The sequence below is a fragment of the Mobula hypostoma genome, chromosome 7, assembly GCF_963921235.1.
Source record: "Mobula hypostoma chromosome 7, sMobHyp1.1, whole genome shotgun sequence".
NCBI classification, from domain to species: domain Eukaryota; kingdom Metazoa; phylum Chordata; class Chondrichthyes; order Myliobatiformes; family Myliobatidae; genus Mobula; species Mobula hypostoma.
The window spans coordinates 189,095,784-189,120,314 of NC_086103.1; the positions used below are offsets into that span (position 1 = coordinate 189,095,784).

General features: G+C 48.8%; 1 protein-coding gene across 1 annotated transcript in view; it reads right to left on the minus strand.

The window, feature by feature from the left end:
* Nucleotides 1–24,531, minus strand: part of LOC134349859 (protocadherin-16-like) — a 500,217-nt gene that overhangs the window by 68,277 nt on the left and 407,409 nt on the right. The window contains exon 17 of the mRNA XM_063054823.1: nucleotides 23,399–23,550. Within this exon, the coding sequence (XP_062910893.1) occupies nucleotides 23,399–23,550 (152 nt within the window). The remainder of the gene's footprint in view (nucleotides 1–23,398; nucleotides 23,551–24,531) is intronic.

Consider the following 24,531-nt stretch of genomic DNA (forward strand, 5'->3'; position numbering starts at 1 on the left):
GTTGTGGTGTGGTCAGTGTGTGGTGTGGTGAGTGTGTGGTGATGAGATTGTGGTGTGGTCAGTGTGTGGTGTGGTCAGTGGGTGGTGATGAGATTGTGGTGTGCTCAGTGTGTGGTGATGTGATTGTGGTCTGGTCAGTGTGTGGTGTGGTCAGTGTGTGGTGATGAGATTGTGGTCTGGTCAGTGTGTGGTGTGGTCAGTGTGTGGTGATGAGATTGTGGTGTGGTCAGTGTGTGGTGTGGTCAGTGTGTGGTGATGAAATTGTGGTCTGGTAGTGTGTGGTGATGAGACTGTGGTGTGGTCAGTGTGTGGTGATGAGATTCTGGTGTGGGCAGTGTGTGGTGATGAGACTGTGGTGTGGTCAGTGTGTGGTGATGAGATTCTGGTGTGGGCAGTGTGTGGTGATAAGATTGTGGTGTGGTCAGTGTGCGGTGATGAGATTGTGGTGTGGTCAGTGTGTGGTGATGAGATTGTGGTGTGGTCAGTGTGTGGTGATGAGATTGTGGTGTGGGCAGTGTGTGGTGATGAGATTGTGGTGTGGGCAGTGTGTGGTGATGAGATTGTGGTGTGGTCAGTGTGTGGTGATAAGATTGTGGTGTGGTCAGTGTGTGGTGATGAGATTGTGGTGTGGTCAGTGTGTGGTGATGAGATTGTGGTGTGGTCAGTGTGTGGTGATGTGATTGTGGTCTGGTCAGTGTGTGGTGTGGTCAGTGTGTGGTGATGAGATTGTGGTGTGGTCAGTGTGTGGTGATGAGATTGTGGTGTGGTCAGAGTGTGGTGATGAGATTGTGGTGTGGTCAGTGTGTGGTGATGAGATTGTGGTGTGGTCAGTGTGTGGTGATGAGATTGTGGTGTGGGCAGTGTGTGGTGATGAGATTGTGGTGTGGTCAGTGTGTGGTGATGAGATTGTGGTGTGGTCAGTGTGTGGTGTGGTCAGAGTGTGGTGATGAGATTGTGGTGTGGGCAGTGTGTGGTGTGGGCAGTGTGTGGTAATGAGATTGTGGTGTGTTCAGTATGTGGTGATGAGATTGTGGTGTGGTTAGTGTGTGGTGATGAGATTGTGGTCTGGTCAGTGTGTGGTGATGAGATTGTGGTGTGGTCAGTGTGTGGTGATGTGATTGTGGTGTGGTGAGTGTGTGGTGATGAGATTGTGGTGTGGTCAGTGTGTGGTGATGAGATTGTGGTGTGGTCAGTGTGTGGTGATGAGATTGTGGTGTGGTCAGTGTGTGGTGTGGTCAGTGTGTGGTGATGAGATTGTGGTGTGGTCAGTGTGTGGTGATGAGAGTGTGGTGTGGGCAGTGTGTGGTGATGGGTAGATGTGTGGTGATGTGGTGTGGGGTGTGTGGTGATGAGATTGTGGTGTGGTCAGTGTGTGGTGATGAGATTGTGGTGTGGTCAGTGTGTGGTGATGAGATTGTGGTGTGGTCAGTGTGTGGTGATGAGATTGTGGTGTGGGCAGTGTGTGGTGATGAGATTGTGGTGTGGGCAGTGTGTGGTGATGAGATTGTGGTGTGGTCAGTGTGTGGTGATGTGATTGTGGTCTGGTCAGTGTGTGGTGTGGTCAGTGTGTGGGTCAGTGTGCAGTTTAGTCAGTGTGTGGTGATGAGATTGTGGTCTGGTCAGTGTGTGGTGCTGAGATTGTGGTGTGGTCAGTGTGTGGTGATGAGATTGTGGTGTGGGCAGTGTGTGGTGATGAGATTGTGGTGTGGGCAGTGTGTGGTGATGAGATTGTGGTGTGGTCAGTGTGTGGTGATGAGATTGTGGTCTGGTCAGTGTGTGGTGTGGTCAGTGTGTGGTGATGAGATTGTGGTCTGGTCAGTGTGTGGTGTGGTCAGTGTGTGGTGATGAGATTGTGGTCTGGTCAGTGTGTGGTGTGGTCAGTGTGTGGTGATGAGATTGTGATGTGGTCAGTGTGTGGTGATGAGATTGTCGTGTGGTCAGTGTGTGGTGATGAGTGTGTGGTGTGGTCAGTGTGTGGTGATGAGTGTGGTGTGGGCAGTGTGTGGTGTGGGCAGTGTGTGGTGATGAGATTGTGGTGTGGGCAGTGTGTGGTGATGAGATTGTGGTCTGGTCAGTGTGTGGTGATGAGATTGTGGTGTGGTCAGTGTGTGGTGATGAGATTGTGGTGTGGTCAGTGTGTGGTGTGGTCAGTGTGTGGTGATGAGATTGTGGTGTGGGCAGTGTGTGGTGATGAGAGTGTGGTGTGGGCAGTGTGTGGTGATGAGATTGTGATGTGGTCAGTGTGTGGTGATGAGATTGTGGTGTGGTCAGTGTGTGGTGATGAGATTGTGGTGTGGTCAGTGTGTGGTGATGAGAGTGTGGTGTGGGCAGTGTGTGGTGATGAGATTGTGGTGTGGGCAGTGTGTGGTGATGAGATTGTGGTCTGGTCAGTTTGTGGTGATGAGATTGTGGGATGGTCAGTGTGTAGTGATGTGATTGTGGTGTGGTCAGTGTGTGGTGATGAGATTGTGGTGTGGGCAGTGTGCGGTGATGAGATTGTGGTGTGGGCAGTGTGTGGTGATGAGATTGTGGTCTGGTCAGTGTGTGGTGATGAGATTGTGGTGTGGGCAGTGTGTGGTGTGGTCAGTGTGTGGGTCAGTGTGCAGTTTAGTCAGTGTGTGGTGATGAGATTGTGGTCTGGTCAGTGTGTGGTGCTGAGATTGTGGTGTGGTCAGTGTGTGGTGATGAGACTGTGGTGTGGGCAGAGTGTGGTGATGAGATTGTGGTGTGGGCAGTGTGTGTGGTGATGAGATTGTGGTGTGGTCAGTGTGTGGTGATGTGATTGTGGTCTGGTCAGTGTGTGGTGTGGTCAGTGTGTGGTGATGAGATTGTGGTGTGGTCAGTGTGTGGTGATGAGATTGTGGTGTGGCAGTGTGTGGTGATGAGATTGTGGTGTGGTCAGTGTGTGGTGATGAGATTGTGTTGTGGGCAGTGTGTGGTGATGAGATTGTGGTGTGGGCAGTGTGTGGTGATGAGATTGTGGTGTGGTCAGTGTGTGGTGTGGTCAGTGTGTGGTGATGAGATTGTGGTGTGGTCAGTGTGTGGTGATGAGATTGTGGTGTGGTCAGTGTGTGGTGTGGTCAGTGTGTGGTGATGAGATTGTGGTGTGGGCAGTGTGTGGTGTGGGCAGTATGTGGTGATGAGATTGTGGTGTGGGCAGTGTGTGGTGATGAGATTGTGGTCTGGTCAGTGTGTGGTGATGAGATTGTGGTGTGGTCAGTGTGTGGTGATAAGATTGTGGTGTGGGCAGTGTGTGGTGATGAGATTGTGGTGTGGTCAGTGTGTGGTGATGAGATTGTGGTGTGTGCAGTGTGTGGTGATGAGATTGTGGTCTGGTCAGTGTGTGGTGATGAGATTGTGGTGTGGTCAGTGTGTGGTGTGGTCAGTGTGTGGTGATGAGATTGTGGTGTGGGCAGTGTGTGGTGATGAGATTGTGGTGTGGGCAGTGTGTGGTGTGGTCAGTGTGTGGATCAGTGTGCAGTTTAGTCAGTGTGTGGTGATGAGATTGTGGTCTGGTCAGTGTGTGGTGATGAGATTGTGGTGTGGTCAGTGTGTGGTGATGAGATTGTGGTGTGGGCAGAGTGTGGTGATGAGATTGTGGTGTGGGCAGTGTGTGTGGTGATGAAATTGTGGTGTGGTCAGTGTGTGGTGATGTGATTGTGGTCTGGTCAGTGTGTGGTGTGGTCAGTGTGTGGTGATGAGATTGTGGTGTGGTCAGTGTGTGGTGATGAGATTGTGGTGTGGCAGTGTGTGGTGATGAGATTGTGGTGTGATCATTGGGTGGTGATGAGATTGTGGTGCGGGCAGTGTGTGGTGATGAGATTGTGGTGTGGTCAGTGTGTGGTGTGGTCAGTGTGTGGTGATGAGATTGTGGTGTGGTCAGTGTGTGGTGATGTGATTGTGGTCTGGTCAGTGTGTGGTGTGGTCAGTGTGTGGTGATGAGATTGTGGTGTGGTCAGTGTGTGGTGATGAGATTGTGGTGTGGTCAGTGTGTGGTGATGTGATTGTGGTCTGGTCAGTGTGTGGTGATGAGATTGTGGTGTGGGCAGTGTGTGGTGATGAGATTGTGGTGTGGTCAGTGTGTCGTGATGAGATTGTGGTGTGGTCAGTGTGTGGTGATGAGATTGTGGTGTGGGCAGTGTGTGGTGTGGGCAGTATGTGGTGATGAGATTGTGGTGTGGGCAGTGTGTGGCGATGAGATTGTGGTCTGGTCAGTGTGTGGTGATGAGATTGTGGTGTGGTCAGTGTGTGGTGATGTGATTGTGGTGTGGTCAGTGTGTGGTGATGAGATTGTGGTGTGTGCAGTGTGTGGTGATGAGATTGTGGTCTGGTCAGTGTGTGGTGATGAGATTGTGGTGTGGTCAGTGTGTGGTGTGGTCAGTGTGTGGTGATGAGATTGTGGTGTGGGCAGTGTGTGGTGATGAGATTGTGGTGTGGGCAGTGTGTGGTGTGGTCAGTGTGTGGGTCAGTGTGCAGTTTAGTCAGTGTGTGGTGATGAGATTGTGGTCTGGTCAGTGTGTGGTGATGAGATTGTGGTGTGGTCAGTGTGTGGTGATGAGATTGTGGTGTGGGCAGAGTGTGGTGATGAGATTGTGGTGTGGGCAGTGTGTGTGGTGATGAAATTGTGGTGTGGTCAGTGTGTGGTGATGTGATTGTGGTCTGGTCAGTGTGTGGTGTGGTCAGTGTGTGGTGATGAGATTGTGGTGTGGTCAGTGTGTGGTGATGAGATTGTGGTGTGGCAGTGTGTGGTGATGAGATTGTGGTGTGGTCAGTGTGTGGTGTGGTCAGTGTGTGGTGATGAGATTGTGGTGTGGTCAGTGTGTGGTGATGTGATTGTGGTCTGGTCAGTGTGTGGTGTGGTCAGTGTGTGGTGATGAGATTGTGGTGTGGGCAGTGTGTGGTGATGAGATTGTGGTGTGGTCAGTGTGTGGTGATGAGATTGTGGTGTGGTCAGTGTGTGGTGATGTGATTGTGGTCTGGTCAGTGTGTGGTGATGAGATTGTGGTGTAGTCAGTGTGTGGTGATGAGATTGTGGTGTGGTCAGTGTGTGGTGATGTGATTGTGCTGTGGTCAGTGTGTGGTGATGAGATTGTGGTGTGCTCAGTGTGTGGTGTGGTCAGTGTGTGGTGATGAGATTGTGATGTGGTCAGTGTGTGGTGATGAGATTGTGGTGTGGGCAGTGTGTGGTGAGTAGATTGTGGTGTGGGCAGTGTGTGGTGAGTAGATTGTGGTCTGGTCAGTGTTTGGTGATGAGATTGTGGTGTGGTCAGTGTGTCGTGACGTGATTGTGGTCTGGTCAGTGTGTGGTGTGGTCAGTGTGTGGTGATGAGCTTGTGGTGTGGGCAGTGTGTGGTGATGAGATTGTGGTGTGGTCAGTGTGTGGTGATGTGATTGTGGTCTGGTCAGTGTGTGGTGTGGTCAGTGTGTGGTGATGAGATTGTGGTGTGGGCAGTGTGTGGTGATGAGATTGTGGTCTGGTCAGTGTGTGGTGATGAGATTGTGGTGTGGGCAGTGTGTGGTGTGGTCAGTGTGTGGGTCAGTGTGCAGTTTAGTCAGTGTGTGGTGATGAGATTGTGGTCTGGTCAGTGTGTGGTGCTGAGATTGTGGTGTGGTCAGTGTGTGGTGATGAGATTGTGGTGTGGGCAGAGTGTGGTGATGAGATTGTGGTGTGGGCAGTGTGTGTGGTGATGAGATTGTGGTGTGGTCAGTGTGTGGTGATGTGATTGTGGTCTGGTCAGTGTGTGGTGTGGTCAGTGTGTGGTGATGAGATTGTGGTGTGGTCAGTGTGTGGTGATGAGATTGTGGTGTGGCAGTGTGTGGTGATGAGATTGTGGTGTGGTCAGTGTGTGGTGATGAGATTGTGTTGTGGGCAGTGTGTGGTGATGAGATTGTGGTGTGGGCAGTGTGTGGTGATGAGATTGTGGTGTGGTCAGTGTGTGGTGTGGTCAGTGTGTGGTGATGAGATTGTGGTGTGGTCAGTGTGTGGTGATGTGATTGTGGTCTGGTCAGTGTGTGGTGATGTGATTGTGGTCTGGTCAGTGTGTGGTGTGGTCAGTGTGTGGTGATGAGATTGTGGTGTGGGCAGTGTGTGGTGATGAGATTGTGGTGTGGTCAGTGTGTGGTGATGAGATTGTGGTGTGGTCAGTGTGTGGTGATGTGATTGTGGTGTGGTCAGTGTGTGGTGATGAGATTGTGGTGTGGGCAGTGTGTGGTGATGAGATTGTGGTGTGGTCAGTGTGTGGTGATGAGATTGTGGTGTGGTCAGTGTGTGGTGTGGTCAGTGTGTGGTGATGAGATTGTGGTGTGGGCAGTGTGTGGTGTGGGCAGTATGTGGTGATGAGATTGTGGTGTGGGCAGTGTGTGGTGATGAGATTGTGGTCTGGTCAGTGTGTGGTGATGAGATTGTGGTGTGGTCAGTGTGTGGTGATGTGATTGTGGTGTGGTCAGTGTGTGGTGATGAGATTGTGGTGTGTGCAGTTTGTGGTGATGAGATTGTGGTCTGGTCAGTGTGTGGTGATGAGATTGTGGTGTGGTCAGTGTGTGGTGTGGTCAGTGTGTGGTGATGAGATTGTGGTGTGGGCAGTGTGTGGTGATGAGATTGTGGTGTGGGCAGTGTGTGGTGTGGTCAGTGTGTGGGTCAGTGTGCAGTTTAGTCAGTGTGTGGTGATGAGATTGTGGTCTGGTCAGTGTGTGGTGATGAGATTGTGGTGTGGTCAGTGTGTGGTGATGAGATTGTGGTGTGGGCAGAGTGTGGTGATGAGATTGTGGTGTGGGCAGTGTGTGTCGTGATGAAATTGTGGTTTGGTCAGTGTGTGGTGATGTGATTGTGGTCTGGTCAGTGTGTGGTGTGGTCAGTGTGTGGTGATGAGATTGTGGTGTGGTCAGTGTGTGGTGATGAGATTGTGGTGTGGCAGTGTGTGGTGATGAGATTGTGGTGTGATCATTGGGTGGTGATGAGATTGTGGTGCGGGCAGTGTGTGGTGATGAGATTGTGGTGTGGTCAGTGTGTGGTGTGGTCAGTGTGTGGTGATGAGATTGTGGTGTGGTCAGTGTGTGGTGATGTGATTGTGGTCTGGTCAGTGTGTGGTGTGGTCAGTGTGTGGTGATGAGATTGTGGTGTGGGCAGTGTGTGGTGATGAGATTGTGGTGTGGTCAGTGTGTGGTGATGAGATTGTGGTGTGGTCAGTGTGTGGTGATGTGATTGTGGTCTGGTCAGTGTGTGGTGATGAGATTGTGGTGTGGGCAGTGTGTGGTGATGAGATTGTGGTGTGGTCAGTGTGTCGTGATGAGATTGTGGTGTGGTCAGTGTGTGGTGATGAGATTGTGGTGTGGTCAGTGTGTCGTGATGAGATTGTGGTGTGGTCAGTGTGTGGTGATGAGATTGTGGTGTGGGCAGTGTGTGGTGTGGGCAGTGTGTGGTGATGAGATTGTGGTGTGGGCAGTGTGTGGTGATGAGATTGTGGTCTGGTCAGTGTGTGGTGATGAGATTGTGGTGTGGTCAGTGTGTGGTGATGTTATTGTGGTGTGGTCAGTGTGTGGTGATGAGATTGTGTTGTGTGCAGTGTGTGGTGATGAGATTGTGGTCTGGTCAGTGTGTGGTGATGAGATTGTGGTGTGGTCAATGTGTGTGGTGTGGTCAGTGTGTGGTGATGAGATTGTGGTGTGGGCAGTGTGTGGTGATGAGATTGTGGTGTGGGCAGTGTGTGGTGTGGTCAGTGTGTGGGTCAGTGTGCAGTTTAGTCAGTGTGTGGTGATGAGATTGTGGTCTGGTCAGTGTGTGGTGCTGAGATTGTGGTGTGGTCAGTGTGTGGTGATGAGATTGTGGTGTGGGCAGAGTGTGGTGATGAGATTGTGGTGTGGGCAGTGTGTGTGGTGATGAGATTGTGGTGTGGTCAGTGTGTGGTGATGTGATTGTGGTCTGGTCAGTGTGTGGTGTGGTCAGTGTGTGGTGATGAGATTGTGGTGTGGTCAGTGTGTGGTGATGAGATTGTGGTGTGGCAGTGTGTGGTGATGAGATTGTGGTGTGGTCAGTGTGTGGTGTGGTCAGTGTGTGGTGATGAGATTGTGGTGTGGTCAGTGTGTGGTGATGTGATTGTGGTCTGGTCAGTGTGTGGTGTGGTCAGTGTGTGGTGATGAGATTGTGGTGTGGGCAGTGTGTGGTGATGAGATTGTGGTGTGGTCAGTGTGTGGTGATGAGATTGTGGTGTGGTCAGTGTGTGGTGATGTGATTGTGGTCTGGTCAGTGTGTGGTGATGAGATTGTGGTGTAGTCAGTGTGTGGTGATGAGATTGTGGTGTGGTCAGTGTGTGGTGATGTGATTGTGCTGTGGTCAGTGTGTGGTGATGAGATTGTGGTGTGCTCAGTGTGTGGTGTGGTCAGTGTGTGGTGATGAGATTGTGATGTGGTCAGTGTGTGGTGATGAGATTGTGGTGTCGGCAGTGTGTGGTGAGTAGATTGTGGTGTGGGCAGTGTGTGGTGAGCAGAATGTGGTCTGGTCAGTGTTTGGTGATGAGATTGTGGTGTGGTCAGTGTGTCGTGACGTGATTGTGGTCTGGTCAGTGTGTGGTGTGGTCAGTGTGTGGTGATGAGCTTGTGGTGTGGGCAGTGTGTGGTGATGAGATTGTGGTGTGGTCAGTGTGTGGTGATGTGATTGTGGTCTGGTCAGTGTGTGGTGTGGTCAGTGTGTGGTGATGAGATTGTGGTGTGGGCAGTGTGTGGTGATGAGATTGTGGTGTGGGCAGAGTGTGGTGATGAGATTGTGGTGTGGTCTGTGTGTGGTGATGAGATTGTGGTGTGGTCAGTGTGTGGTGATGTGATTGTGGTCTGGTCAGTGTGTGGTGTGGTCAGTGTGTGGTGATGAGATTGTGGTGTGGGCAGTGTGTGGTGATGAGATTGTGGTGTGGTCAGTGTGTGGTGTGGTCAGTGTGTGGTGATGAGATTGTGGTGTGGGCAGTGTGTGGTGATGAGATTGTGGTGTGGGCAGTGTGTGGTGATGAGATTGTGGTCTGGTCAGTGTGTGGTGATGAGATTGTGGTGTGGTCAGTGTGTGGTGTGGTCAGTGTGTGGTGATGAGATTGTGGTGTGGGCAGTGTGTGGTGATGAGATTGTGGTGTGGGCAGTGTGTGGTGTGGTCAGTGTGTGGGTCAGTGTGCAGTTTAGTCAGTGTGTGGTGATGAGATTGTGGTCTGGTCAGTGTGTGGTGATGAGATTGTGGTGTGGTCAGTGTGTGGTGATGAGATTGTGGTGTGGGCAGAGTGTGGTGATGAGATTGTGGTGTGGGCAGTGTGTGTGGTGATGAAATTGTGGTGTGGTCAGTGTGTGGTGATGTGATTGTGGTCTGGTCAGTGTGTGGTGTGGTCAGTGTGTGGTGATGAGATTGTGGTGTGGTCAGTGTGTGGTGATGAGATTGTGGTGTGGCAGTGTGTGGTGATGAGATTGTGGTGTGATCATTGGGTGGTGATGAGATTGTGGTGCGGGCAGTGTGTGGTGATGAGATTGTGGTGTGGTCAGTGTGTGGTGTGGTCAGTGTGTGGTGATGAGATTGTGGTGTGGTCAGTGTGTGGTGATGTGATTGTGGTCTGGTCAGTGTGTGGTGTGGTCAGTGTGTGGTGATGAGATTGTGGTGTGGGCAGTGTGTGGTGATGAGATTGTGGTGTGATCAGTGTGTGGTGATGAGATTGTGGTGTGGTCAGTGTGTGGTGATGTGATTGTGGTGTGGTCAGTGTGTGGTGATGAGATTGTGGTGTGGGCAGTGTGTGGTGATGAGATTGTGGTGTGGTCAGTGTGTGGTGATGAGATTGTGGTGTGGTCAGTGTGTGGTGATGAGATTGTGGTGTGGTCAGTGTGTCGTGATGAGATTGTGGTGTGGTCAGTGTGTGGTGATGAGATTGTGGTGTGGTCAGTGTGTGGTGATGAGATTGTGGTGTGGTCAGTGTGTGGTGATGAGATTGTGGTGTGGTCAGTGTGTGGTGATGTGATTGTGGTGTGGTCAGTGTGTGGTGATGAGATTGTGGTGTGGTCAGTGTGTGGTGATGAGATTGTGGTGTGGTCAGTGTGTGGTGTGGTCAGTGTGTGGTGATGAGATTGTGGTGTGGGCAGTGTGTGGTGATGAGATTGTGGTGTGGGCAGTGTGTGGTGTGGTCAGTGTGTGGGTCAGTGTGCAGTTTAGTCAGTGTGTGGTGATGAGATTGTGGTCTGGTCAGTGTGTGGTGATGAGATTGTGGTGTGGTCAGTGTGTGGTGATGAGATTGTGGTGTGGGCAGAGTGTGGTGATGAGATTGTGGTGTGGGCAGTGTGTGTGGTGATGAAATTGTGGTGTGGTCAGTGTGTGGTGATGAGATTGTGGTGTGGTCAGTGTGTGGTGATGAGATTGTGGTGTGGCAGTGTGTGGTGATGAGATTGTGGTGTGGTCAGTGTGTGGTGTGGTCAGTGTGTGGTGATGAGATTGTGGTGTGGTCAGTGTGTGGTGATGAGATTGTGGTGTGGTCAGTGTGTGGTGATGTGATTGTGGTGTGGTCAGTGTGTGGTGATGAGATTGTGGTGTGCTCAGTGTGTGGTGTGGTCAGTGTGTGGTGATGAGATTGTGATGTGGTCAGTGTGTGGTGATGAGATTGTGGTGTGGGCAGTGTGTGGTGAGTAGATTGTGGTGTGGGCAGTGTGTGGTGAGTAGATTGTGGTCTGGTCAGTGTTTGGTGATGAGATTGTGGTGTGGTCAGTGTGTGGTGATGAGATTGTGGTGTGGGCAGTGTGTGGTGATGAGATTGTGGTGTGGTCAGTGTGTGGTGATGAGATTGTGGTGTGGTCAGTGTGTGGTGATGTGATTGTGGTCTGGTCAGTGTGTGGTGTGGTCAGTGTGTGGTGATGAGATTGTGGTGTGGGCAGTGTGTGGTGATGAGATTGTGGTGTGGTCAGTGTGTGGTGATGAGATTGTGGTGTGGGCAGTGTGTGGTGATGAGATTGTGGTGTGGTCAGTGTGTGGTGATGAGATTGTGGTGTGGTCAGTGTGTGGTGATGAGATTGTGGTGTGGTCAGTGTGTGGTGATGAGATTTTGGTGTGGTCAGTGTGTGGTGATGAGTGTGGTGTGGTCAGTCTGTGGTGTGGTCAGTGTGTGGTGATGAGATTGTGGTGTGGGCAGTGTGTGGTGTGGGCAGTGTGTGGTGATGAGATTGTGGTGTGGGCAGTGTGTGGTGATGAGATTGTGGTCTGGTCAGTGTGTGGTGATGTGATTGTGGTGTGGTCAGTGTGTGGTGATGAGATTGTGGTGTGGGCAGTGTGTGGTGATGAGATTGTGGTGTGGGCAGTGTGTGGTGATGAGATTGTGGTGTGGTCAGTGTGTGGTGATGAGATTGTGGTGTGGTCAGTGTGTGGTGATGTGATTGTGGTGTGGTCAGTGTGTGGTGTGGTCAGTGTGTGGTGATGAGATTGTGGTGTGGTCAGTGTGTGGTGTGGTCAGTGTGTGGTGATGAGATTGTGGTGTGGTCAGTGTGTGGTGATGAGATTGTGGTGTGGTCAGTGTGTGGTGTGGTCAGTGTGTGGTGATGAGATTGTGGTGTGGGCAGTGTGTGGTGTGGGCAGTGTGTGGTGATGAGATTGTGGTGTGGGCAGTGTGTGGTGATGAGATTGTGGTGTGGTCAGTGTGTGGTGATGAGATTGTGGTGTGGTCAGTGTGTGGTGATGTGATTGTGGTCTGGTCAGTGTGTGGTGATGAGATTGTGGTGTGGGCAGTGTGTGGTGATGAGATTGTGATGTGGTCAGTGTGTGGTGATGAGATTGTGGTGTGGTCAGTGTGTGGTGATGAGATTGTGGTGTGGTCAGTGTGTGGTGATGAGATTGTGGTGTGTGCAGTGTGTGGTGATGAGATTGTGGTCTGGTCAGTGTGTGGTGATGAGATTGTGGTGTGGTCAGTGTGTGGTGATGAGATTGTGGTGTGGGCAGTGTGTGGTGATGAGATTGTGGTGTGGGCAGTGTGTGGTGTGGTCAGTGTGTGGGTCAGTGTGCAGTTTAGTCAGTGTGTGGTGATGAGATTTTGGTCTGGTCAGTGTGTGGTGATGAGATTGTGGTGTGGTTAGTGTGTGGTGATGAGATTGTGGTGTGGGCAGAGTGTGGTGATGAGATTGTGGTGTGGGCAGTGTGTGTGGTGATGAGATTGTGGTGTGGTCAGTGTGTGGTGATGTGATTGTGGTCTGGATAGTGTGTGGTGTGGTCCGTGTGTGGTGATGAGATTGTGGTGTGGTCAGTGTGTGGTGATGAGATTGTGGTGTGGCAGTGTGTGGTGATGAGATTGTGGTGTGGTCAGTGTGTGGTGATGAGATTGTGGTGTGGGCAGTGTGTGGTGATGAGAATGTGGTGTGGTCAGTGTGTGGTGTGGTCAGTGTGTGGTGATGAGATTGTGGTCTGGTCAGTGTGTGGTGTGGTCAGTGTGTGGTGATGTGATTGTGGTCTGGTCAGTGTGTGGTGTGGTCCGTGTGTGGTGATGAGATTGTGGTGTGGTCAGTGTGTGGTGATGAGATTGTGGTGTGGCAGTGTGTGGTGATGAGATTGTGGTGTGGTCAGTGTGTGGTGATGAGATTGTGGTGTGGGCAGTGTGTGGTGATGAGAATGTGGTGTTGTCAGTGTGTGGTGTGGTCAGTGTGTGGTGATGAGATTGTGGTGTGGTCAGTGTGTGGTGATGTGATTGTGGTCTGGTCAGTGTGTGGTGTGGTCAGTGTGTGGTGTGGTCAGTGTGTGGTATGGTCAGTGTGTGGTGATGAGATTGTGGTGTGGTCAGTGTGTGGTGATGTGATTGTGGTCTGGTCAGTGTGTGGTGTGGTCAGTGTGTGGTGATGAGATTGTGGTGTGGGCAGTGTGTAGTGATGAGATTGTGGTGTGGTCAGTGTGTGGTGATGAGATTGTGGTGTGGTCAGTGTGTGGTGATGTGATTGTGGTCTGGTCAGTGTGTGGTGATGAGGTTGTGGTGTGGGCAGTGTGTGGTGATGAGATTGTGATGTGGTCAGTGTGTGGTGATGAGATTGTGGTGTGGTCAGTGTGTCGTGATGAGATTGTGGTGTGGTCAGTGTGTGGTGTGGTCAGTGTGTGGTGATGAGATTGTGGTGTGGGCAGTGTGTGGTGATGAGATTGTGGTGTGGGCAGTGTGTGGTGATGAGATTGTGGTGTGGTCAGTGTGTGGTGATGTGATTGTGGTGTGGTCAGTGTGTGGTGATGAGATTGTGGTGTGTGCAGTGTGTGGTGATGAGATTGTGGTCTGGTCAGTGTGTGGTGATGAGATTGTGGTGTGGTCAGTGTGTGGTGATGAGATTGTGGTGTGTGCAGTGTGTGGTGATGAGATTGTGGTCTGGTCAGTGTGTGGTGATGAGATTGTGGTGTGGTCAGTGTGTGGTGATGAGATTGTGGTGTGGGCAGTGTGTGGTGATGAGATTGTGGTGTCGGCAGTGTATGGGTCAGTGTGCAGTTTAGTCAGTGTGTGGTGATGACATTGTGGTCTGGTCAGTGTGTGGTGCTGAGATTGTGGTATGGTCAGTGTGTGGTGATGAGATTGTGGTGTGGGCAGAGTGTGGTGATGAGATTGTGGTGTGGGCAGTGTGTGTGGTGATGAGTTTGTGGTGTGGTCAGTGTGTGGTGATGTGATTGTGGTCTGGTCAGTGTGTGGTGTGGTCCGCGTGTGGTGATGAGATTGTGGTGTGGTCAGTGTGTGGTGATGAGATTGTGGTGTGGGCAGTGTGTGGTGATGAGAATGTGGTGTGGTCAGTGTGTGGTGTGGTCAGTGTGTGGTAATGTGATTGTGGTCTGGTCAGTGTGTGGTGTGGTCAGTGTGTGGTGATGAGATTGTCGTGTGGGCAGTGTGTGGTGATGAAATTGTGGTGTGGTCAGTGTGTGGTGATGAGATTGTGGTGTGGTCAGTGTGTGGTGATGTGATTGTGCTGTGGTCAGTGTGTGGTGATGAGATTGTGGTGTGGTCAGTGTGTGGTGTGGTCAGTGTGTGGTGATGAGATTGTGGTGTGGGCAGTGTGTGGTGAGTAGATTGTGGTCTGGTCAGTGTGTGGTGATGAGATTGTGGTGTGGTCAGTGTGTGGTGACGTGATTGTGGTCTGGTCAGTGTGTGGTGTGGTCAGTGTGTGGTGATGAGATTGTGGTGTGGGCAGTGTGTGGTGATGAGATTGTGGTGTGGGCAGAGTGTGGTGATGAGATTGTGGTGTGGTCTGTGTGTGGTGATGAGATTGTGGTGTGGTCAGTGTGTGGTGATGTGATTGTGGTGTGGTGAGTGTGTGGTGATGAGATTGTGGTGTGGTCAGTGTGTGGTGACGTGATTGTGGTGTGGTCAGTGTGTGGTGATGAGATTGTGGTGTGGGCAGTGTGTGGTGAGTAGATTGTGGTCTGGTCAGTGTGTGGTGATGAGATTGTGGTGTGGTCAGTGTGTGGTGACGTGATTGTGGTCTGGTCAGTGTGTGGTGTGGTCAGTGTGTGGTGATGAGATTGTGGTGTGGGCAGTGTGTGGTGATGAGATTGTGGTGTGGGCAGAGTGTGGTGATGAGATTGTGGTGTGGTCTGTGTGTGGTGATGAGATTGTGGTGTGGTCAGTGTGTGGTGATGTGATTGTGGTGTGGTGAGTGTGTGGTGATGAGATTGTGGTGTGGTCAGTGTGTGGTGATGAGATTGTGGTGTGGTCAGTGTGTGGTGATGTGATTGTGGTCTGGTCAGTGTGTGGTGTGGTCCGTGTGTGGTGATGAGATTGTGGTGTGTTCAGTATGTGGTGATGAGATTGTGGTGTGGTCAGTGTGTCGTGATGAGATTGTGGTCTGGGCAGTGTGTGGTGATGAGATTGTTGTGTGGTCAGTGTGTGGTGATGTGATTGTGCAGTGTGGTCAGTGTGCGGTGTGGTCAGTGTGTGGTGTAGTCAGTGCCCAGTGTGGTTATTAAGACCATAAGACATTGGAGCAGAATTAGGCCATTCAGCCCATTGAGTCTGCACCGCCATTCCATCATGGCTGATCCTGGATCCCACTCAACCCCTTACACCTGCCTTCTCGCTACATCCTTTGACGTCCTGACTGATCAGGAAACGATCAACTGCTCCCTTAAATATACGCATGGATCTGCCATCCATCAGTTTCTGGCAGAGTATTCCATAGATTTACTACTCTCTGGCTAAAAAAATTACTCTATACCTCTTACCTTACCCACCCTCCCCCCACCTTCTTTATAGGGCCTCTGCCCCTTCTCTCTTCAGTCCTGACTAAGGGTTCCGCCCCGAAACGTTGACTGATCGTTTCCACGGACACTGCCCGACCTGCTGAGTTCCTCCAGCGTGTTGTGAGTGTTGCTTTGACCCCAGCATCTAAAATATTTTGTGTTTACTCCTTACCTCTGTTCTAAAGGATTGCCCCTCAATTTTGAGTCTGTGCCCTCTAGTTCTGGATATCCCCACCGTAGGCAACATCCTCTCCATATCCACCTTATTTAGTTCTTTCAACATTTGGTAGGTTTCAATGAGATCCTTCTTCATTCTTCTGAATTCCAGTGAGTACAGGCCCAAAGCTGCCAAACATTCCTCATATGTTAACCCCTCATTCCTGGAATCATCCTCATGAACCTCCTTAGGACTTTCCGCTATCCATGCTACTATCTTTCCTGTAATACCATGGGATTTTATCTTGTTAAGCAGCATCATGTGTGGCACCTAATCAAATGCCTTCTGAAAATTCAAGTGAATGACATCCACTGCCATTCTTTTGTCCACCCTGCTTGTTACTTCCTCGAAGAACTCTAACAGATTTGTCAGACAAGATTTCCCTTTACAGAAACCATGCTGACTTTGACTTATTTTATCATTAGTCTCCAAGTACTCCAAAACCTCATCCTTAATTACAGACTCCAACACTTTCCCAACCACTGAGGTCAGGCTGACTGGCCCATAATTTCCTTTCTTTCACGTTCCTCCCTTTTTAAAGGGTGGAGTGACATTTGCAGTCTTCCAGTTCTCCAGGACCATGGCAGAATAAAATAATTCTTGAAAGATCATGACCAGTGTATTCATCCGTTATCTCTTCAGCAACCTCTCTGAGGACTCTGGGGTATAGTCTGGCCCAGGTGACTTATCCACCTTAAGACCTTTTAGTCTGTCCAACACTTTTTCCTTTGTAATAGTAATGGAACTCACTCCTGCTCCCTGACACTCACAGACCTCTGGCACACTGAAACCATAGAAACCATAGAAAAACTACAGCACAGAAACAGGCCTTTTGGCCCTTCTTGGCTGTGCCGAACCATTTTCTGCCTAGTCCCACTGACCTGCACACGGACCATATCCCTCCATACACCTCCCATCCATGTATCTGTCCAATTTATTCTTAAATGTTAAAAAAGAACCCACATTTACCACCTCGTCTGGCAGCTCATTCCATACTCCCACCACTCTCTGTGTGAAGAAGCCCCCCCAATGTTCCCTTTAAACTTTTCCCCCCTCACCCTTAACCCATCTCCTCTGGTTTTTTTCTCCCCTTGCCTCAGGGGAAAAAGCCTGCTTGCATTCACTCTATCTATACCCATCATAATTTTATATACTTCTATCAAATCTCCCCTCATTCTTCTACGCTCCAGGGAATAAAGTCCTAACCTATTCAACCTTTCTCTGTAACTGAGTTTCTCAAGTCCCGGCAACATCCTTGTAAACCTTCTCTGCACTCTTTCAACCTTATTTATATCCTTCCTGTAATTTGGTGACCAAAACTGAACACAATACTCCAGATTCCGCCTCACCAATGCCTTATATAACCTCATCATAACAGTCCAGCTCTTATACTCAATACTTTGATTAATAAAGGCCAATGTATCAAAAGCTCTCTTTATGACCCTATCTACCTGTGATGCCACTTTTAGGGAATTTTGTATCTGTATTCCCAGAACCCTCTGTTCCACTGCACTCCTCAGTGCCTTACCATTAACCCTGTATGTTCTACCTTGGTTTGTCCTTCCAACGTGCAATACCTCACACTTGTCTGTATTAAACTCCATCTGCCATTTTTCAGCCCATTTTTCCAGCTGGTCCAAGTCCCTCTGCAGGCTCTGAAAACCATCCTCACAGTCAACTACACCTCCAATCTTTGTATCATCAGCAAATTTGCTGATCCAATTTACCACATTATCATCCAGATCATTGATATAGATGACAAATAACAATGGACCCAGCACTGATCCCTGTGGTACGCCACTAGTCACAGGCCTCCACTCAGAGAAGCAATTCTCTACTACCACTCTTTGCCTTCTTCCATTGAGCCAATGTCTAATCCAATTTACCACCTCTCCATGTATACCTAGCGACTGAATTTTCCTAACTAACCTCCCATGCGGGACCTTGTCAAAGGTCTTACCGAAGTCCATGTAGACAATATCCACTGCCTTCCCTTCATCCAATTTCCTGGTAACCTCCTCGAAAAACTCCAATAGATTGGTCAAACATGACCTACCAGGCACAAGGCCATTTTGACTCTCCCTAATAAGTCCCTGTCTATCCAAATGCTTGTGGATTCTGTCTCTTAGTACTCCCTCCAATAACTTACCTACTACCGACGTTAAATTTACTGGCCTATAATTTCCCGGATTACTTTTCGATCCTTTTTTAAACAACTGAACAACATGAGCCACTCTCCAATCCTCCTGCACCTCACCTGTAGACAGCGACATTTTAAATATTTCTGCCGGGGCCCCTGCAATTTCAACACTAGTCTCCTTCAAGGTCCGAGGGAACACCCTGTCAGGTCCCGGGGATTTATTCACTTTAATTTTCCTCAAGACAGCAAGCACCTCCTCCTTTTCAATCTGTACAGTTTCCATGATCTCATTACTTGTTTCCCTTAATTCCATAGACTTCATGCCAGTTTCCTTAGTAAATACAGACGCAAAAAACCTATTTAAGATCTCCCCCATTTCCTTTGGTTCCGCACATAGCCGACCACTCTGATCTTCAAGAGGACCAATTTTATCCCTTACAATCCTTTTGCTCTTGATATACTTGTAAAAGATCTTTGGATTATCCTTCACTTTGACTGCCAAGGCAACCTTATGTCTTTTTTTAGCCCTCCTGATTTCTTTCTTAAGTATTTTCTTGCACCTCTTATACTCCTCAAGCATCTTATTTACTCCCTGTTTCCTATACATGTCATACAACTCCCTGTTCTTCTTTATCAGAGTTGCAATATCCCTTGAGAACCAAGGTTCCTTATTCCTATTCACTTTGCCTTTAATTCTGACAGGAACATACAAACTCTGCACTCTCAAAATTTCTCCTTTGAAGGCTTCCCACCTACCGATCACATCTTTGCCAGAGAACAACCTGTCCCAATCCACACTTTTTAGATCCTTTCTTCAAATTTGGCCTTCTTCCAGTTCAGAACCTCAACCCTAGGACCAGATCTATCCTTGTCCATGATCAACTTGAAACTAATGGTGTTATGATCACTGGAACCAAAGTGCTCCCCTACACAGACTTCCGTCACTTGTCCTAACTTGTTTCCTAACAGGAGATCCAATATTGCATCCCCTCTAGTTGGTCCCTCTATATATTGATTTAGAAAAAATTGATTTACTGCTGGTGTCTTCCACAGTGAAGACTGATGCAAAGTACATAGAACATAGTAATCTTTAGCACATTACAGGCCCTTCGGCCCACAATGTTGTGTTGTCCATGTAACCAATGCTAGAAACTGCATAGCCCTCTATTTTTCTAAGCTCCATGTACCTATCTGAGGGTTTCTTAAAAGACGCTATCGTATCCGCCTCCACCACCATCACTGGCAGTGCATTCCATGCACCTACCACTCTTTGTGTGAAAAAATTACCCCTGACATCACCTCTGTACCTACTTCAGAGAGAGCATGTTAAATCTATGCCCCCTTATGTTAGCCATTTCAGCCCTGGGAAAAATCTTCTACCTATCCACACAATCAATGCCTCTTGTACACCTCTATCAAGTCACCTCTCATCCTCTGTTGCTCCAAGAAGAAAAGGCCAAGTTCACTGAAGCTATTCTCATTGGGGACATTCTCCAATCCAGGCAACATCCTTGTAAAGCTCCTCTGCACTCTCTCTATAGCCTCCACATCCTTCCTGTAGTGAGATTGCCAGAACTGAACACCTCCCAGAACTGAAGTCCCCCATTAAGTGGGGTCTGACCGAGGTCTTATGTAGCTGTAACATTACCTCACGGCTCTTGAACTCAATCCCACAGCTGATGAATGCCAACACACCATACCTACTTATGTTCCTCTGTCCTCTATTACTACCTCACCAGCATCATTTTCCACATTGACAAATATCAACTCTCGTCTCTGTTTTACTCTCTATATAACTGAAAAAAACTTTCAGTATACTGCTTTATATTATTCACTAGTTTTCCCTCATATTTCATCCTTTCCCTTCTTATAGATTTTTTAGTTGCCTTTTGTTGGAATTTAAAACCTTCCCGATCATCCTACTTCCCAGTCACATTGGCTACCTGATATGCCTTTTCTTTGGCTTTTATGCAGCCCTTAACTTCCCTTGTCAGCCACGGTTGCCTACCCCTGCCATTTGAAAACAACTTCTTCTGAGAGACATGTCTATTCTGCACCTTGTGAACTATTCCCAGAAACTTCAGCCATCTCTGCTCTGCCATCATCCCCACCAGTATCTTCCTCCAATCCACTTTGGCAAGCTCCTCTTTCATCAGGATCAGGTTTATTATTGGGCTCCTTATTTTAGAAAGGATATACTGACATTGGAGAGGGTTCAAAGAAGATTCACGAGAATGATTCCAGGAGTGAATGGGTTACCATATGAGGAGCATCAGGCAGCTCTTGGGCTGTATTCCCTGGAGTTCAGGAGAATGAGGGGGGATCTCATAGAAACATTCTGAATGTTAAAAGGCCTGTACAGATTAGATATGGCAAAGTTATTTCCCATGGTAGGGGATTCTAGGACAAGAGGGCACGACTTCAGGATTGAAGGACATCCTTTTAGAACTGAAATGTAGAGAAATTACTTTCGTCAGAGGGTGGTAAATCTGGAATTTGTTGCACGAGCGGCTGTGGAGGCCAAGTCATTGGGTGTATTTAAGTCAGAGATAGATAGGCTCTTGATTAGCCAGGGCATCAAAGGGTATGGGGTCAAGGCAGGGGAGTGAGGATGACTGGAAGAATTGGATCAGCCCATGATTGAATGGCAAAGCAGACTTGATGGGCTGAATGGCCTACTTATGCTCCTATATCTTAAGATCTTATTGTCTTATTATCACCGGCATGTGACGTGAAATTTGTTAACTTAGTAGCAGTAGTTCATTGCAATACTTAATCTAGCAGAGAGAAAAAAATAATAATAAATAAACAAGTAAATCAATTATGTATATTGAATAGATTTAAAAAACGTGCAAAAACAAAAATACTGCATACTAAAAAAAAGTGAGGTAGTGTCCAAAGATTCAATGTCCATTTAGGAATCGGGTGACAGAGGGGAAGAAGCTGTTCCTGAATCGCTGAGTGTGTGCCTTCAGGCTTCTGTACCCCCTACCTGATGGTAACAGTGAGAAACATGCCTCTGTAAATCCCTTTACTCTATTGTGATACTGATACATGTGACTTATTCTTCTCCCTTTCAAATTGCAGCACAAATTCAATCATATTATGATCACTGTCTCCTAAGGGTTCCTTTACATTAAGTTCTCTTATAAAATCTGGGCTATTACATAACGCCAAATCTAAGATAGCCTTTTCTGAGTAGGCTCAAGCACAAACTGCTCTAAAATGCCATATCATAGGCATTCAACAAGTTCCCTCTCTTGCAATCCGATAACAACATGATTTTCCCAATCCCCTTGCATATTGAAGTCCCCCATTACCGTTGTGTCATTACCCTTATTCAATGCCATTTCTAGCTCTCTTTGAAATTTAAACCTGACATCTTGACTACTATTTGGAGGCTGATACAATATATGATTGCCGTAATGTTTTTTTTTACCCTTGCAGTTTCTTAACTCCACCCACAAAGACTCCACATTCTCTGACCTGGGTTTGGCTCTATGTGAACCAGACATGGAGGTTGTCCTTTTGGTTTATGCTGATGACATCTTTTTATGGTCTCCGACCCAGATGCAAGACTGCCAGCAGGTCTTCTTGGCTGCATCCTCTGCAAGGGTCAACTGGGAGAAGAGTGTGGGCCTCATGGTAGGTCAGTGGCAGGTGGACTCCCTACCAGAAGGGTTGAGGCCATTTGCGTGGAGCACCACCCACCTCCTCTACTTGGGGATCTACTTGAGCTTGACAGAGGAGGATTGGTTTGCAAACTGGCGGGATTTGGAGACAAAGATCTCTGTCCGGCTGGTGCGCTGGTCAAGCCTCCTTTGTGCGATCTTGTACCGGGAAAGGGCTCTAATTATCAGTCAGCTGGTCACATCCATGGTATGGTACCAGCTGATTACTTTAGTCCCACCCAGTGCATTTGTCTCCAGGACCCAGAAGAGGCTGGCAGACTTCTGGGATAATAGGAGGCATTGGGTCTCTGCAGTGGTCCTGAGTCTTTGCATGTTGGAAGGTGATCAGTCATTGGTGTGTGTGTGCACCCAGCTGGTGGCTCACTGCCTCAGGACCCTGCAGAGATACCTGTACTGTGACCAGCCTCTGAGATGGCTGGTGCTGTGACACACTTTCACCGCCTCAGGACCCTGCAGAGATACCTGTACTGTGACCAGCCTCTGAGTTGGCATGTGCTGTGACACACTTTCACCGCCTTAGGACCCTGTAGAGATACCTGTACTGTGACCAGCCTCTGAGATGGCTGGTGCTGTGACACACTTTCTCCACTGGGGATGCTGCCTGCAGGAGGGCACCTGGATCCTGGCATACAGCATCAGCCATGCTGCTCGGGGGATTTACCCCACTTCTACCGGGAACTGTGGAGGGTTTGGGGTCTGGCTTCATCTGGGCAGGGTGCTCTGGCTGCTAGGGGAACTGGACCTGATGCTATTACGGTGGGTGTTGGGAGGGTACGGGGTAGTTGAGGGGTTCCGGCTGCACCCCTACCCAACGTACTCGTTGACTGCACACCTTTCACTTCCTTGCCTTCGTCTGCGGACTGGACACTCCTTAACGGTCTGTGTTACCCTTTGGCAACAGAGGAGGTCCCCAGTGGAAGTCTCTTTAAGCAAGGGTGTGTCTCCTGTACAGTGGGGACCTGGGGTGGAAAGTGTTGCATTGGGCAACAGGTTTTTGAGCAGGTTCACTTACACTCCGTCCACCTGTCCATTCTGTGGGTGGGAGGAGTCAGTCTACCATGCTTACATGGAGGGTGAGAAGTTTGAGTTTCTCAGGGAGCTGTTGCTCAGGTTCTGGCTGTAATTTAGCATTATGCTCCTCGTATACGGGCACCCAGTTCAGAAGGATCAGGTCGTGGGGAGGATCTCCTGCTGGGCTTGCTCCTGGACCTGGCCAAGATGACCATTCATGGGTCTAGGTGGCGGAACGTGGAGGCTGCTGCCTGGGACGACTGCCTGCCCCTTTTCCGAGGATACATTCGAGCCCGGCTGTCCTCAGAGAGTGTTCATGCAGTCACAGTGGGTACTTTGGGAGACTTCCGGGAGCGGTGGCCCCCCCAACCCAGGGTATTGATTGTCTAATAGAGGGTAGTAACCATATTTTAATCTGAGTGTACTTGCTATTTTGTAAATCCTGAATGTCTCTACCTTTTGTGATTACTATGTAAATTAACTTCTATAGTTTTGTAAAAAAAAGTGGTCAGTGTTTGCTGTGGTCACTGTGTGGTGTAGTTAGAGTGTGTTCTTGTGATTGTGTGGTGTACTCAGAGTGTGGTACTGTGATTGGTGGGTCAGTGTGTCATTACGTTATTGTGTCTTGCTGTAATTGTGTGGTGTGGTCGGTTTGTGGTGTTCAGATTGTGTGGTGCGGTCAGAGTGTGGAGTGCTAATTGTGTTGTGTCATAACTGTATGGTCTGGTCAGTGTGCGTTGTGGTCAGTCTATGGTGTGGTCAATATGTGGTGCATTCAGTGAGTGATGTTGTGATTGTGTGGTGTAGTCAGTGTGTGGTGTGATTGTGTAATGTGGTCTGTGTGTTGTGTGGTTATTGTGTGTGTTGTGATTTGGTAGTGTGGTCAGTCTGTGGTGTGATTGTGTGATGTCAGTGCATGGTGATGATTTTGTGGTGTGGTCATTGTGTTTTTTGGTCAGTGTGTGGTGAGATCAGTCTGTGGTTGTGATTTGGTAGTGTGGTCAGTCTGTGGAGTGACTGTGTGATGTCATTGTAGGGTGGAGATTTTGTGGTGTGGTCAGTGTGAGGTGGTGATTGGCTTCTGTCGAAGCTGCGTGTGTTGTCAGTGTGTCGGTGCCCCGGGTCACACAGCCTGGACGTTAGATACTCACTGTGCCTGCGGCCAGATCTCTCTGTCCATAATGGCCACGGTACTGATGTCACCGGTCAGGGGGTTGATTTGGAAGAGGTCGCTCTGAGGTGACTCTGCAATGGAATACATCACCTGTCCGTTCTGACCCTGGTCCAGGTCTTTTGCCAAAACCTAAGGCACAGAAGCATGAACATGGATACAGCAGCATGCCATATACAGTCAGCCAGGTAACAACACCATCAGCGTGACACCCAAGCACAGTCATCAGCAAACACACACACTTAACAAGAGCGGACTTGGAGCCTGAAGTTGGGGGCATGTGGGGGACGTGGGACTTCTGACTTGTGGAGGAGATTCAAAGACAATAGAACATAGAACATGACAGACCGTCTGCCGCCACTCACTTACCATTCTCTGTGTACATTGTTCTCCAATTACCTTAAAATTATGCTCCCTCAAACTTACCATTTTCATAGTGGGAAACTGTCTCTGGCTATCCACGATCTCTACTTCTCATCCTCGTGTACACCCTTATCAAGTCACCTCTCATCCTCATTTGGTCCAAAGAGAAAAGCCCTAGTTCACTCAACCTTTCCTCATGAGACATGCTCTCTAATCCAGGCAGCATTCTGGTAAATCTCCTCTGCATCTTCTCTGCAGTTTCACCATCCTTCCTATAATGGTACTACAATAGTACAATCGTGCTTGACAAGGGAAATCAAGCTAATGTAAAAGCAAAAGAAAGGGTATACATCCAAGCAAAAATTAACATTGGGAAGCTTTTAAGCTTTTAAGCTTTTACAGAGAGCAAACTGAAAAAATCATCAGGAGGGAAAAGATGAAATATGAAAGTAAGCAAGCAAACAATATCAAAGTGGATAGTAAAAGCTTTTCAAGTATGCAAAAATTAAAAGGGAAATGAGAGTGGATATAGATCCACCAGAAAATGAGGCAGGAGAAATAATAACAGGGGACAAGGAGATAGCAGATAAACTAAATGAGTATTTTGCATCAATTGTCACTGTGGAAGACACCAGCAGTGTACCATAGAAAACCAACAGCATAATACAGGCCCTTCAGCCCACAAAATTGTGCCGAACATGTCCTTACCTGAGAAATTACTCGGGCTATCCATAGCCCTCTATTTTTCTG